At 39.3% G+C, this 12926-nt stretch overlaps 1 protein-coding gene and 1 long non-coding RNA gene across 5 annotated transcripts in view; one reads left to right on the top strand and one right to left on the bottom strand.

The window, feature by feature from the left end:
- Positions 1-12926, top strand: part of st3gal4 (ST3 beta-galactoside alpha-2,3-sialyltransferase 4) — a 50508-nt gene that overhangs the window by 20137 nt on the left and 17445 nt on the right. For 3 of the 4 annotated variants that reach the window (XM_036004372.1, XM_036004370.1, XM_036004371.1), the window contains exons 3-9: positions 3309-3395; positions 5053-5128; positions 5485-5574; positions 6911-7008; positions 7379-7442; positions 8428-8523; positions 12114-12303. In XM_036004372.1, the coding sequence (XP_035860265.1) occupies positions 3338-3395; positions 5053-5128; positions 5485-5574; positions 6911-7008; positions 7379-7442; positions 8428-8523; positions 12114-12303 (672 nt within the window). In that variant the 5' untranslated portion in view covers positions 3309-3337. The remainder of the gene's footprint in view (positions 1-3308; positions 3396-5052; positions 5129-5484; positions 5575-6910; positions 7009-7378; positions 7443-8427; positions 8524-12113; positions 12304-12926) is intronic. The other variant, XM_036004373.1, reaches the window with a different exon arrangement.
- Positions 9159-9683, bottom strand: LOC116043854. Its single transcript, XR_004103561.1, has 2 exons — positions 9544-9683; positions 9159-9230 (listed from the first exon to the last, which is right to left on the bottom strand). It is a non-coding gene; the product is annotated as an uncharacterized LOC116043854 (long non-coding RNA).

Genomic DNA, 12926 nt, shown 5'->3' with positions numbered 1-12926 from the left:
AACATTACTACTATAATCGTTATTATTTTATTTTATTGCATGGCTTGGTTGAATTCCAATGTAGAATGCGGCCTGTTATTTCTTGATAACAGACCGCTGCGAAGTATAACAGACCGTTGCCATGAAAAACAGAGCGTTGCTATGGACGCAGTTCGGTTTAGCGGAAGCAATACAATCGTTTTTAAATCAATAAACTCCTTTTTAAATCAATATTTTGTGTCAAAGTAATGATTTATTTGATAGGTAGCCATGTAATAAGCGGGATAATGTATAGCGAGGCGGTAGTTATAGCGAATACAACCCCTGATATGAAAAGGGAAGGCTAATGGTGGATCTACTGTGACTGTGTTATGGTAACGTTACTTTAAAACGGACGTTGACATGATGTTGGCGAGGTTTTCCATCTGAGTGTGCTACACTCATGTACCTCATATAATCAGGGTTCAAAAATCCCTATTTTTGTAAGCATGAACCAGCAAGGGAGACGTGCGTTTACTGTTTCGTTGATACAGTAAATATGCAGCAGCTAGTATGTTACGGTACATACATCCGATAAGGTGCTTAGCATTCGTTCAAAACGTACCTTTCTTTGTGCAACTTAAGGTGTCGAACAAAGTTGGACGTTGTGGCAGCTCCGTCTGTAATCTTCGACCCGCATGTTTTGCAAATTGCAACTCTTTTTTTGTCGACTACCTCGTAATTGTTATAGCCAAACGAAACTATCTTCGGTATCATTTTGCCAACTGGCTCGTTGTTGCTTGTGCTTCATTGGTTGTCTTGCAATGTGCCTGCTTAGATGCTGTCGAATCAAAACAACGTGGGACTACAGTGATTGGATGTCGTGCAGGCAGCGCGCGTGCTCTCTGCATGCATACAGGTGGTGCACATTTTTTTCACAGATGCAGATAAACTGAGAGCGGCGCGGCCGTGTGAACATTTTCTTCCCCAGTTTTCATGGGAAGTAGCAAGTCTTCTCGAGTCAAAAGGTGCAAGTCCAAGTGAAGTCACGAGTCATTGATGTTAAAGTCCAAGTCGAGTTGCAAGTCTTTGTACATTTTGTCGAGTCGAGTCTGAAGTCATCAAATTCATGACTCGAGTCTGACTCGAGTCCAAGTCACATGACTCGAGTCCACACCTCTGGTTTAAGAGGATCATGCTGGACTAAGAGACGCTTGGTCCATGAACTGAGGGATATTTGCAATACCACAACATCACATCAGCTACAGGGCTTGCTTGGTTGCTTTAGAGATTTCAGATTACAGTGAAAACCAGATAAAAATTCATGTAACCTTACACACTTTTGACTATTTAACAGAGGTGTGGACTCGAGTCATGTGACTTGGACTCGAGTCAGACTCGAGTCATGAATTTGATGACTTCAGACTCGACTTGACAAAATGTACAAAGACTTGCAACTCGACTTGGACTTTAACATCAATGACTCGTGACTTCACTTGGACTTGCACCTTTTGACTCGAGAAGACTTGCTACTTCCCATGAAAACTGGGGAAGAAAATGTTCACACGGCCGCACCGCTCTCAGTTTATCTGCATCTGTGAAAAAAATGTGCACCACCTGTATGCATGCAGAGAGCACGCGCGCTGCCTGCACGACATCCAATCACTGTAGTCCCACGTTGTTTTGATTCGACAGCATCTAAGCAGGCACATTGCAAGACAACCAATCACAAGCAACAACGCGCCAGTTGGCAAAATGATACCGAAGATAGTTTCGTTTGGCTATAACAATTACGAGGTAGTCGACAAAAAAAGAGTTGCAATTTGCAAAACATGCGGGTCGAAGATTACAGACGGAGCTGCCACAACGTCCAACTTTGTTCGACACCTTAAGTTGCACAAAGAAAGGTACGTTTTGAACGAATGCTAAGCACCTTATCGGATGTATGTACCGTAACATACTAGCTGCTGCATATTTACTGTATCAACGAAACAGTAAACGCACGTCTCCCTTGCTGGTTCATGCTTACAAAAATAGGGATTTTTGAACCCTGATTATATGAGGTACATGAGTGTAGCACACTCAGATGGAAAACCTCGCCAACATCATGTCAACGTCCGTTTTAAAGTAACGTTACCATAACACAGTCACAGTAGATCCACCATTAGCCTTCCCTTTTCATATCAGGGGTTGTATTCGCTATAACTACCGCCTCGCTATACATTATCCCGCTTATTACATGGCTACCTATCAAATAAATCATTACTTTGACACAAAATATTGATTTAAAAAGGAGTTTATTGATTTAAAAACGATTGTATTGCTTCCGCTAAACCGAACTGCGTCCATAGCAACGCTCTGTTTTTCATGGCAACGGTCTGTTATACTTCGCAGCGGTCTGTTATCAAGAAATAACAGGCCGCATTCTACATTGGAATTCAACCAAGCCATGTAATAAAATAAAATAATAACGATTATAGTAGTAATGTTCAGAGATGCAATAGATTATTATAGTGCAGTTCTTAACTAATGGGAATATTGTTTAGCTTATTTTTGGTTTAATTTGGTTTACTTTAATTATTTAATTTATTCAATTATTTTGTTTTGCTATACTTTTCATGCCAACTTGCCATGGCCCCCCTAGCACTCCTTCGCAGCACCCAGGGGTCCCCGTCCCCACTTTGAAAACCACTGCTATAAAGCATATGACTTCAGTTTCTTGAGAGAAAGGGCTTTCTTATGACTTTTGAAGCAGTGAAAATATTCTTAATATTGCATACACTGAAACTGAAATGACTTGAAATGACTCGAAACTAAAATGGTAGGACTTTGGACTCGACTTGAGACTTGTTGGCTTTGACTTGTGACTCGACTCGGGACTTGCCTCATCTTTGACTCGACTTGACTCGGGACTCGAGGGCAAAGACTTGAGACTTACTTGTGACTTGCATAACAATGACTTTGTCCCACCTCTGTCTTAAACTGATCGGCCTTCATCTGCTGCCCTTCTCTCTCTCTCTCTCTCTCTCTTTTTCTCTCTCTTTGATTTTCTCTCTTATTCTCCCCTTCTCTGTGGTATGCACACTCCTGTTGTGTTTTTGCTTCATTGCATTCATTTGTTGCTCTGATCCTCCTACTTACTCTGACTCTATCTAAGCGAGTCAATGCAATTATTTAAAATGTGGTTATGGAATGCCCACCATGAGTCAATGAATACACGCTGTGTATTTTAATTTGTGGTGGATCCTCTTTCAAATCATCTCCTCAGAAAGGGAGAATGCTTTTCATGAATCAGTTTGAAGGAGGTTCTAATACATTTGGTCTTTCTCCTTTCTGTACCCCTCACCCAGGATGACCTCATGCACTGTGTAGACATGATATGTCAATGGAGCATGTGAAGATGTCCCAGAAGGCAACTAAAAGTAAGCTCTTTTTTGGTATGTTATTTTCTTATTATCAGATGTTGTTAATGCTGATTTGATAATGATTACTTAAATGGGTCTTTTCCCTCTCTTATTCAGTAAAGCACTAATCTGAGCTCTGTGTTAATTCTCATCTGATGATGAGAGGATTATGGACCAAAATGCCCTTAATGATCCGATCTTTAACATTCTAACCACTATTTTATTTTATTTTATATTCATTGGGTAACCTGTGTTTAGCACCAGATTTTTGCCTTTAAAATCAGCAGAATGTTAAGACAATTTACCTTAGGTCACAGATTGAAATAATCGGCAACCATTGGTCTAGAATGCCACTGCACATCAACATCCTGTATTCCACAATGATAACTATCCCTACTACAGCTTGCAACAACAGTCTACTGTGCTTCGGCCACACATTTAGTCACTTCTCAAAAATTGCAAGCTTTGTTCACTCCAGATGTTGACTAAATTACAAAACAAATACAAAGCTGTGTTGATGCTCTTTAGATTTTGTTTTAGATGAGAGGGCTCTTGCCTTTATACCATAGACAGAGACCATTTGCAATGATTTCTTTTCAACAAAAGAGTGCAAGTGGTATTCAAGGTTGCTTAATTTAAATATAGTCTGCCACTGAATGTCAGTTACAGTACATTCCTTGGCACTTGTTATAGGCTGTTTTGTCTACAAAGAAATAGTTTGATCACAGTGAGGTTGCTATGCATCCAGTGTAGACTACATAAAGTCTCTGTGCCCAGCCAAGAAAAAGCCCAACACAAAACCCCCTGTAACACTGCAACTTGTCATTTTGAAACCTTGTTTTTTGTTCGGATTAAACTAATTATTAGTTTTTTTGGACTTCCCCCTTTTGCCTGTCTTTGTGCCAAACTACGCTAACCAGCAGCTGGCTCGGCTGTATATATGTATATACATACACTAAATATGAAACTATAGTGTCATATTAAACATAGCTATAGCTTCATATTTTGTATACACATATGAGAGTGGTATCAATCTCCTCATCAAACTGTGGACAGAAAGCGCATATGCATATTTCCCAAAATGTTAAACTATTCTTTTAAGTATCCATTATTATTACTTTGAAAGTGTGTGCATGGTGGCCAGTGGTACCTGTAGCTTTCTACTCTCTTATCATACTGACCTGTCAAAACTCTAAGGTATACTACTGATTACGAAATTAGAGAAGAACCATTTTAGGTCTTACTGAATAGGTAATGTGTGTTAATTCAGACAGTTGTCTTTAAGTTGTGAGTGTCACTCACTGCTGTCAAATTGAGACCATAGAGGGTGCAGCGTTTCTTGTGGACCTGAGCAGCTAAATAGCAAGTGGAATTTGCAGGAAGCCAGTAAAATTCAGTTTAGTTTCATTTTTCAGTACCCCGTCTGATACTGAAACCACACCTGCGTTAAATGGGATGCCAACTGTTGTGCGGTAACTTTTTTCAAAAGCTTTTTATTTGCCAATAAAAATCACAATTACAGTAGATTATTTTCTTTCATAGGGTCCTTCATTGCAGTGCCCTTTACATAAATGGCCATAACATTGAAGAAATCGCAGTTTAATGTGTCAAGAATTTGAAACTAGAATGTGTTGGATGTGATGTTTTATTCTTGTACATTTTCTTCTGTTTTTCTCTTCTTTGACTCCAGCAGGGTGGCTTCTCCTAATTCTCCTCTTCTTCATCTCTTTTGTCACATACTACTGCTCCTATGGCATACTTCAGAGGTAATTACACACACACACACACACACACACACACACACACACACACACACACACACACACACACACACACATTTCTTTTTTTTCTTGGTTGCTCTTGGTATTGAGGTCACACAATTACAGTTATGCCCATTTCTGGTAAAACTGTAAATTCTTGAAATCTGTGCAGTGCTGAGTCACTAAAAGTTAAAAGGACAACCCACAATCATCTGGACGTCTAAGCTGCTGGTCAAGTTAGGCCCTCACACATGCCCATTCTTGCACTTTTTGAGTGTTCTGGACACAGTTAATGGCACACTGTGTTTTTATAGAGTCAGCAGTAACTTTAATGCCATTTGTGTTGCTTGTCTGTCTTTCAGCTACGGAGGCACCAGCAAGTCTCCGAACAGTAGCAAGTTGCTGTGTGGTGGCTGGCTAACCCATAAGAAGTGGGAGAGCCTTAACTTTAAGTGAGTAATGGCATGTCTGTGTTTTTGTTTTTACAAAATGGAGGGAGTGGATGGCTTATTAAGGGAGAAAGATATGCCAGTATTTTTATTTGAACATAAGGTTCCAGGTTCCTTGGAGCGTTAGGACTGGTCTTTACCAGCCATGATGGAAAAGCACATTTCATTGAAAAAGAACAGGACATATTATAAGAAACAATTTGCCATCTAAATGTACGTTTTAGTAACTCAAGTGGAATGTGTTAATTAAATGGTTGAGAGGGAGGGTTAATATAAAAACCAATGTTGGCTAAGAATGAGCTCTTGATAAAGTTACATTTTTGGAAGCCAGACAATAGCTTGTTTGTCTGCCTTGACATGTAATCATTGTTCCACAGCCCTGAGCCCCCTCTCATTTTTTTCTCATGCTCTATTATCAGTTTATTCAGCTGTATATTTACTGTTGTTTTTTTTTTTTTGTGGGCTATTTTCTGTTACAAAATACTGATATGTTCTCCATCTGTGGTTTGTCCCAACCTCCTCCGAGGTCACTGTTTATTTCTCCAACTCAATAGACCATCTACCACTGCCCGCCCTTTGACCTCAAGATTACTAATCCCTGTGTTAACCACTGTTAAAGAAAATTATTTGCAGTCTTACATAAAGTCGCTGAGTGATTGTTCTAGGGGTTTCACATCAGTTATTACAGTCACAGGGAAGCCTTCCAGGCAATCAGAGTGACATTTCTCTAATTAGACTCATCCCCGGAGATTTATCCTGATCTCCTGCGAAGAGCTAGCTGGCACAAAAGGTTAATAAATGTCTTAGAAACTCACTGTCAAATACAGTAGGTCATAAACAGCTGCAGTCTGAAACCAGCGAACACAGAAAGGCAACTGTTTCACGTATTACAACCTGCCACATTTGTCTCACTCCACAGGCTCTGGGAATGTTATTGTTTTTTCCCCTCTCCTCAGCAGAGAAAAGCCAACAGGAGATTTTAATGAGGGAAATTGCTATTGAATGGCATCATGTAAATGGCTGGTTCACCTATAATGAGTCTGGTCTACCTGCTTAATAGATACCAGAACATTTGGAAAAGTGAAGACAAGCTTTTCCATGTGCCAATATGAACACTGTACTGTTTGGCAGCACAGTTAGTGTTGTCCATTGTGTGGTTTGATAGTTGTTATAGCCAAAAAATGGAAAGTAGTTTTCTCTATCCTCGCTGTCTTACGCCTCATTCATATCCTCCCCTCTCTCTCAGCCACAACCCCTCCTGTAATATAATTCATCTATACAGTGAAACAGTGCACTGCAGTATTATGTTGTAATTCCTGCTCTGACATGTTTCATGCAGCATTAGCAGACAGATGCAGCTCTTTCTGAAAATGGAGGATTTCTTCTGGCGGGAGCATCTGTCAAATCTGGCATTACCTTATGGAATTAAGAGCAGTGGTATGTTGACTTTATATTATCCCCTTCTCTTTCTGCTCAGTTTACTCAGCACATGTCCTACACCCTGGTGTTACTGGTTGCTGTATGAAGATGTATGTGTTATCCTTTTTTTAAATATTCACTTATTTCTACAAATGACTCTTTATATTCTGTGACAATATCTGACAGTGGTGCTTTACTGCTATAGTCAAGTCAAAGTGCTTTGATAAAAAACATAGCAATTCAGTCATTGTGGAATTTGACCATGTATTTTACCTCGTATTACAGCCGAAGCACTACAAACAGTCTTTTCTGTGAATTGCACATCTGTATTCAACGTTTTCAAACAATTACACCATTTAAACGACTCAATTTCTCGCTTTCTCTTCAGAGCCGCTGCTAGTGAAAGTTCTTGCTGTAATTGGAAATGATGAGGTGCCTGCCAAAATTGCAAAGTAAGTGTGAGCACACTTCAGCCAACCTGGCTCATGATACCTGGCTCAATGTTTTATTAACCCATGTTTCTACTGATTTACTAAGTCCACAGTGCACTGCAGTAGTAATTACAATATACTATAAATCCAGGATTAACAGGATGGACAAAACATTGCGATTGGTCGAAGATGTGTTCCAGCTGTGGTACACATCCTGTAATACGTTTTCAGTCCTGCATGACTTCATCACTGTTATTATGGGCACTTATGGGTAGCTGTTAGTGCTTAGCCACATAACTGTCCATCATTATGGTCAAGAAAGCAACCATGGTTTCTACTGCTCTAGATCAGGGGTCTTCAATGTTTTTTAGCCCGAGGACCCCTTGGCTGAAAGAGAGACGGAGCAGGGACCCCCCACAACATATTGTATAAAATTGAGTTGCATATTAAACTGGGCCTACAGTAACATGTAGGGCGGCCTAAAGCCTTCATCCACACCTTTTTTATGGTGCATACAATACAAAGCTATTAAAATATATATATATATATATATATATATATATATATATATATATATATATATATATATATATATATAATTATTGACATATTCATATATTTACACATCATGTTTTAATGTTAAACATACATGTAGCACAGTGAATCCTTAGGATTAACTGTATCTGTGGATGGCTACCTTAACTACAGGCCAGTAAGCCTGTCATCAATGTGTAAAATTAAAAACAAATCACAAACAGGCCGATTTATCTTTGCTAATAATATGTTGGACTCATGTTTATGTATATTTTTATACATATTAACTTTTACAAAAAAAAAAAAATAACAATAACTTGGGGCCCCCATGCAGTAACCAAGGGTCCCAGACCCCCTGTTGAAGATCTCTGCTCTAGATAAATATTTTGTCATTTATGTCTCTAGAGAGGGTGTTTCTCATTGCACAAAACTTTAAAACACTCATGTTTTTATGTGGTGTTTTTCTCCACAGCCTTGAATGCAGAACCTGTGTTGTCATAGGCAATGGCTTTGCTATTAAAAACAGCTCCTTGGGAAGCACCATCAACAAATATGACGTGGTCATTCGGTAAGCACGTAGGAGAACACACACCATTTTTAAACCCAGGACCTCTTCATAACCACCCTAATGTTTCAGGATTGTTTGGGTTGATAAATAAGGAACAGAGAGATCCTTGCTAGATTACCTTAAAAAGGGAATGTGGTGATTTTCCCCGCCACTGAAATCAAGATATAAATTCACTTGACAGTAGACTAATGATGGACAGTATCCAACTATGTGACCATCTGACCCTGACATAGAGCCATCCTCTCAGCAATTAGCAAACTTTTTCTTTAGTTCTTTTAAAGGAGAAAAGAAAGTGTTTAGTTTACTCAGGGACAAAGGCACTCTGCAAATCTGACTTTACAGCCTTGGAATGAACACATGCATTCTGAGTTTTTATTAGCCTCTTTCAAACAGTCAGAATTTGGCCTGGCCACAATGCATTTTTCTCTCTCCATCAGCCCCCCCCCCCTTCCCTCACTCACATCTCTTCCTCTCTAGAAGATAATTGTTCCTTGGCCAGGCAGAGTAAGGTTATTGACATTCAGAATTCAATGCATGCCTGAGAGTTTGACATCACTGGGTTTCCAAAGTGCAGGGTCTCAGGCTGTGCTGTTGTGTTAATTATTTTGTCAAGGAATGAGTTAGGATGTTTGTTAAAAGATTTGTCAATAATTTGTTAAAAGAAACACTGGAAAGTTACAGGAGATATCTAGAGGGAAAAGAAGAACCTGAAAAACCATCCTGGTTGCTGATTTAATGCAGCGGAGACTACATGAAGTCTGTGTGCCCAGCTAAGAAAAAGCCCAACACAAAATCTCCTGTAATACTGCAACTTGTCGTTTTGAAACCTCAGTTTTTGTTTGGATTGAACTAATCTTTTGACTTCTCCCTTTTACCTGAATGTTTGCTAAAGTCGACATCAACAGGTCAACTTGACACCACAATCGACCTGTGAATATTTAGTTTTGCATAACATAATTCCTTACAGGCAGAAATAGAGCAAACATTAACTGAAGAAACAGTAGCTTATATGAATCACACTCATCTGGCTGGGGGAATCAAGTAACAGTGAAATTAGGGTGACCAGACACCCCGGTTTGACCGGGACAGTCCCGATCGGGACACTAAAATGTCCTGGTTTACACCAACCACTATGAAATTATCCCGGTTGTCAGCGATTACATAGCAGGTCTTATTATAGCCCTATCATTAACTAAACCCATGTAAAAAGACTAATGAAGCGTCCAGCGTATGATTTTAACAATGTGTGTGTGTGTGTGTGTGTGTGTGTGTGTGTGTGTGTCAGTCAGTCAGTCAATCGCAGCGGTCTGCGTCTGCATAATCTGTGCAGCCAGCGTTACAATGTATATTTGTAAACATTGTCGCAATGCCTCTTCTTATCTGTCTCGTTTTAACCAGTCACTCCAGGTCGGCTGGAAAGTCAGCGGACGAGTGCTGGGTGGAAATGTTTGCGCATTTCAAAAGCAGGGAGATTCCGTTCAAAAATGTAGGTCTCCTTTGTCAGTTCGCCATGTGTCTACCGGGTACAAATGGTCCCGTTGATCTTTTCGCTCATGAACAACACATGGACTGACGAGAGGAACCGCATGACCATTCCCACCTTAAAGGCGCTACTCGTCACACAGGCCAATCTTACCTGTGCGCAATTTCACATTAGGCTTTCAGCCAACAAATTGATTCTTGAGCAAATTCACTCCTCTAACAAATACTGTATATGGAATGAATTTTTCCAATATGGAAGCTATCTGCTCTATCAAATGAGATTACATTTGTGTGTGTGTGTGTGTGTGTTGTTGGTTAGAATAACATCGGTAACACTTTACAGTAAGGGTACATGAATTATCATGAATTCATGCATGAATTAATTGATGTAGGCCTATGTATTATTATGCATTATGTAATTAATGATTTATGTGTTACTGCATTCCTTAATATCACATGAATCATCAGGAATTGACGTGTTCATAGTCTGTCATTCGTGACCTCATACATGAACAACTGGGCATATCATTATGAATTATGATTTATTAAGCATGATCGTGATTATTTATTTTTCTGAAAAAAAATGTGGTCATCACTGAGCAAATTCTGATTTGAACACAACTTGTGCATAATGATGTATCCACCTTACCTAATGCTTTAGTTGATGTGTAGTTGATCATGCACGAGGTCATGAATGAGACGCTATGAACTCATGTCAATTCCTGATGATTCATAAGATATAAAGGAATGAAGTAATGCACAAATCATGAATTAATTCATGCATGAATTCATAATTCCATAAAATCTTACCATAACTTTAGATCAAGCCTGTGGCAGCAGTTCCAAATAATTTGTTTAGTGCCATGCAATGAAAAATACCTTTTCACAAACTTTTTCACAAGTTCAGTAGGTGCATTTTCCAAAAGAATGCTTTAAGTCTGAAAAATAAAGTTGGTCCCACACAAAACTCACTCAATGTCTTTTAATATTATTTCTTAGATATGTAGGCTACATACCAAGCCGTTAGCCGGTGGATCTTTTATAGTAGCTAAGAGGCACAGCTCTGGCATTATAGTCTTGCCTCTGTTGCACTAGCTTCTACAACTCTTCTGCAATTTTCATTGTGCATTTTTTTCAGGGAAAAAAATCCAAACATGTTCCTGGGCTTTACTCTCCATATTCCAGTGCAACAATTACTTTGTTAGCATACAAAAAACTAACAGTGTGCTGTTTAGAAAGGCTCTTTTCCAAGCCTGTATTTTTTTGTATTTTGTGTTATTACAAATGCATATGGGATTTTAAATGAGTTTTTCTTACTTCTGAAACAGAACCTGAAAGTTGTGGTTTCACGGCTCTCAATTTCTGTGTACTTTCGGTTGGACTTAAGAAAATTATTAAAATTTTTATTTTTATTAAAATTGAAGTTTATTTGTAAAGCTTTATGAGGCTCAGACTGCTAACACTGATATACGTTGTTAAGCCAGAGTTGCGTTTACCAAATTTATACAAGAGAGATGGGAAATGTCAAATGCAAATGAAAAGTTAGCATAAGCCAGAATAGACAATTAGGAGAATAAGACCCAGGTTGAAAATGCTGCCTTTAAAGGTGCAGTAGGTAAGGGTTATAAAACTAATTTTCATTGTCATATTTGCTGAAACTGAACCTATGTTCAAGTAGAACTACATGAAGCAGGTAATTTAAAAATAAATCTGTCTCTTTGGCACCACCTACAGCCTGTAGTGCGATTTGCAAAAATACACAGCTCCCTGTTCAGATGCACCAATCAGGGCCAGGGGGGGTGTCTAACTGCGTGTCAATCACTGCTCATGCACACGCATTCATTCTCCCTTGTGGGGGGAGGGGCTTAGGAGACCATTTTGGGCTTTAACAGAAAAGGGGGAGGGACTGAGAAGTTGTCGATGTTCAAATCTTTTGGCTAAATCCTGGATCTTCGCAATCCTACCTACAGCAAAGGTCATGATGTGATAATACTGTTTGATTAAAGAAAAAAAACTCCAATATTACTACATGAGTAATTGCTAAAAATGGAAATAAAACAAACCTGACAAGTTTTTTCCCTAAATATAGCATTGTGTCCCTGCCTCAGGTTGAACGATGCCCCAGTGAGAGGCTATGAGGAGGACGTGGGTAACAAGACCACCATGAGGTTCTTCTACCCCGAGTCGGCCTCTTACAACCCTGGACTGCACAACGAGCCCGGCACGCTTATGGTCCTGGTGCCTTTCAAGCCGCAAGATCTCCGCTGGCTCAAAGAGATCCTCTATAATGAGAAGAGGGTACAGGATATGTGTGAGAATGCACTCTCTCTCACACAAACACACACACACACACAGCTTTCCATCTCACTCCGTCTCACTTTTCTTTCCGACCCTCTCTGTCTCACATAAACACACTCCTCTTAGATTCTTTTCTAGGCCTTTGCCAGCCATCCATATCAGGAATTGTTAGGATAATTATTTATCAAAGAATGGACAAAATCACTGGAGTTCTCTTAAAAGATTTGGTTACACTTTACTTGAAGGTAGCTACATAAGAGTGACATGACACTGTCATGAACGTGTCATAAACATTATAAACAAGTCATAAATGTTTATGACATAACGCTTCTTTTAGTAAGTGTTATTCGGTTTTTGTCATGCCAAGTTATGGTTATGCTTAGGGCTAGGGTTAGGGTTCATGTGTCATGACTGTGTCATGACAGTGTCATGTGTTCATTACAGTTCATGCAATCAGTAGCTTTTCTTCTTATCTCTGGTAATGCCCCGGCATCTCACAGACAGAAATGCTATAACAGCAGTTTGGATGCAAATGGTTTAACAAAGAAACTGAAAACCGTTCTAAGCATACATTTTCTCTTCAGGAACAAATACTTAAAAGGTTCTACTTCAGTGATGCCTGT

This window comes from Sander lucioperca, chromosome 8, assembly GCF_008315115.2.
Source record: "Sander lucioperca isolate FBNREF2018 chromosome 8, SLUC_FBN_1.2, whole genome shotgun sequence".
Classification (NCBI taxonomy): domain Eukaryota; kingdom Metazoa; phylum Chordata; class Actinopteri; order Perciformes; family Percidae; genus Sander; species Sander lucioperca.
The sequence above is the reverse complement of the archived record's forward strand: the minus strand, read 5'-3'. Positions and strand labels throughout refer to the sequence as shown.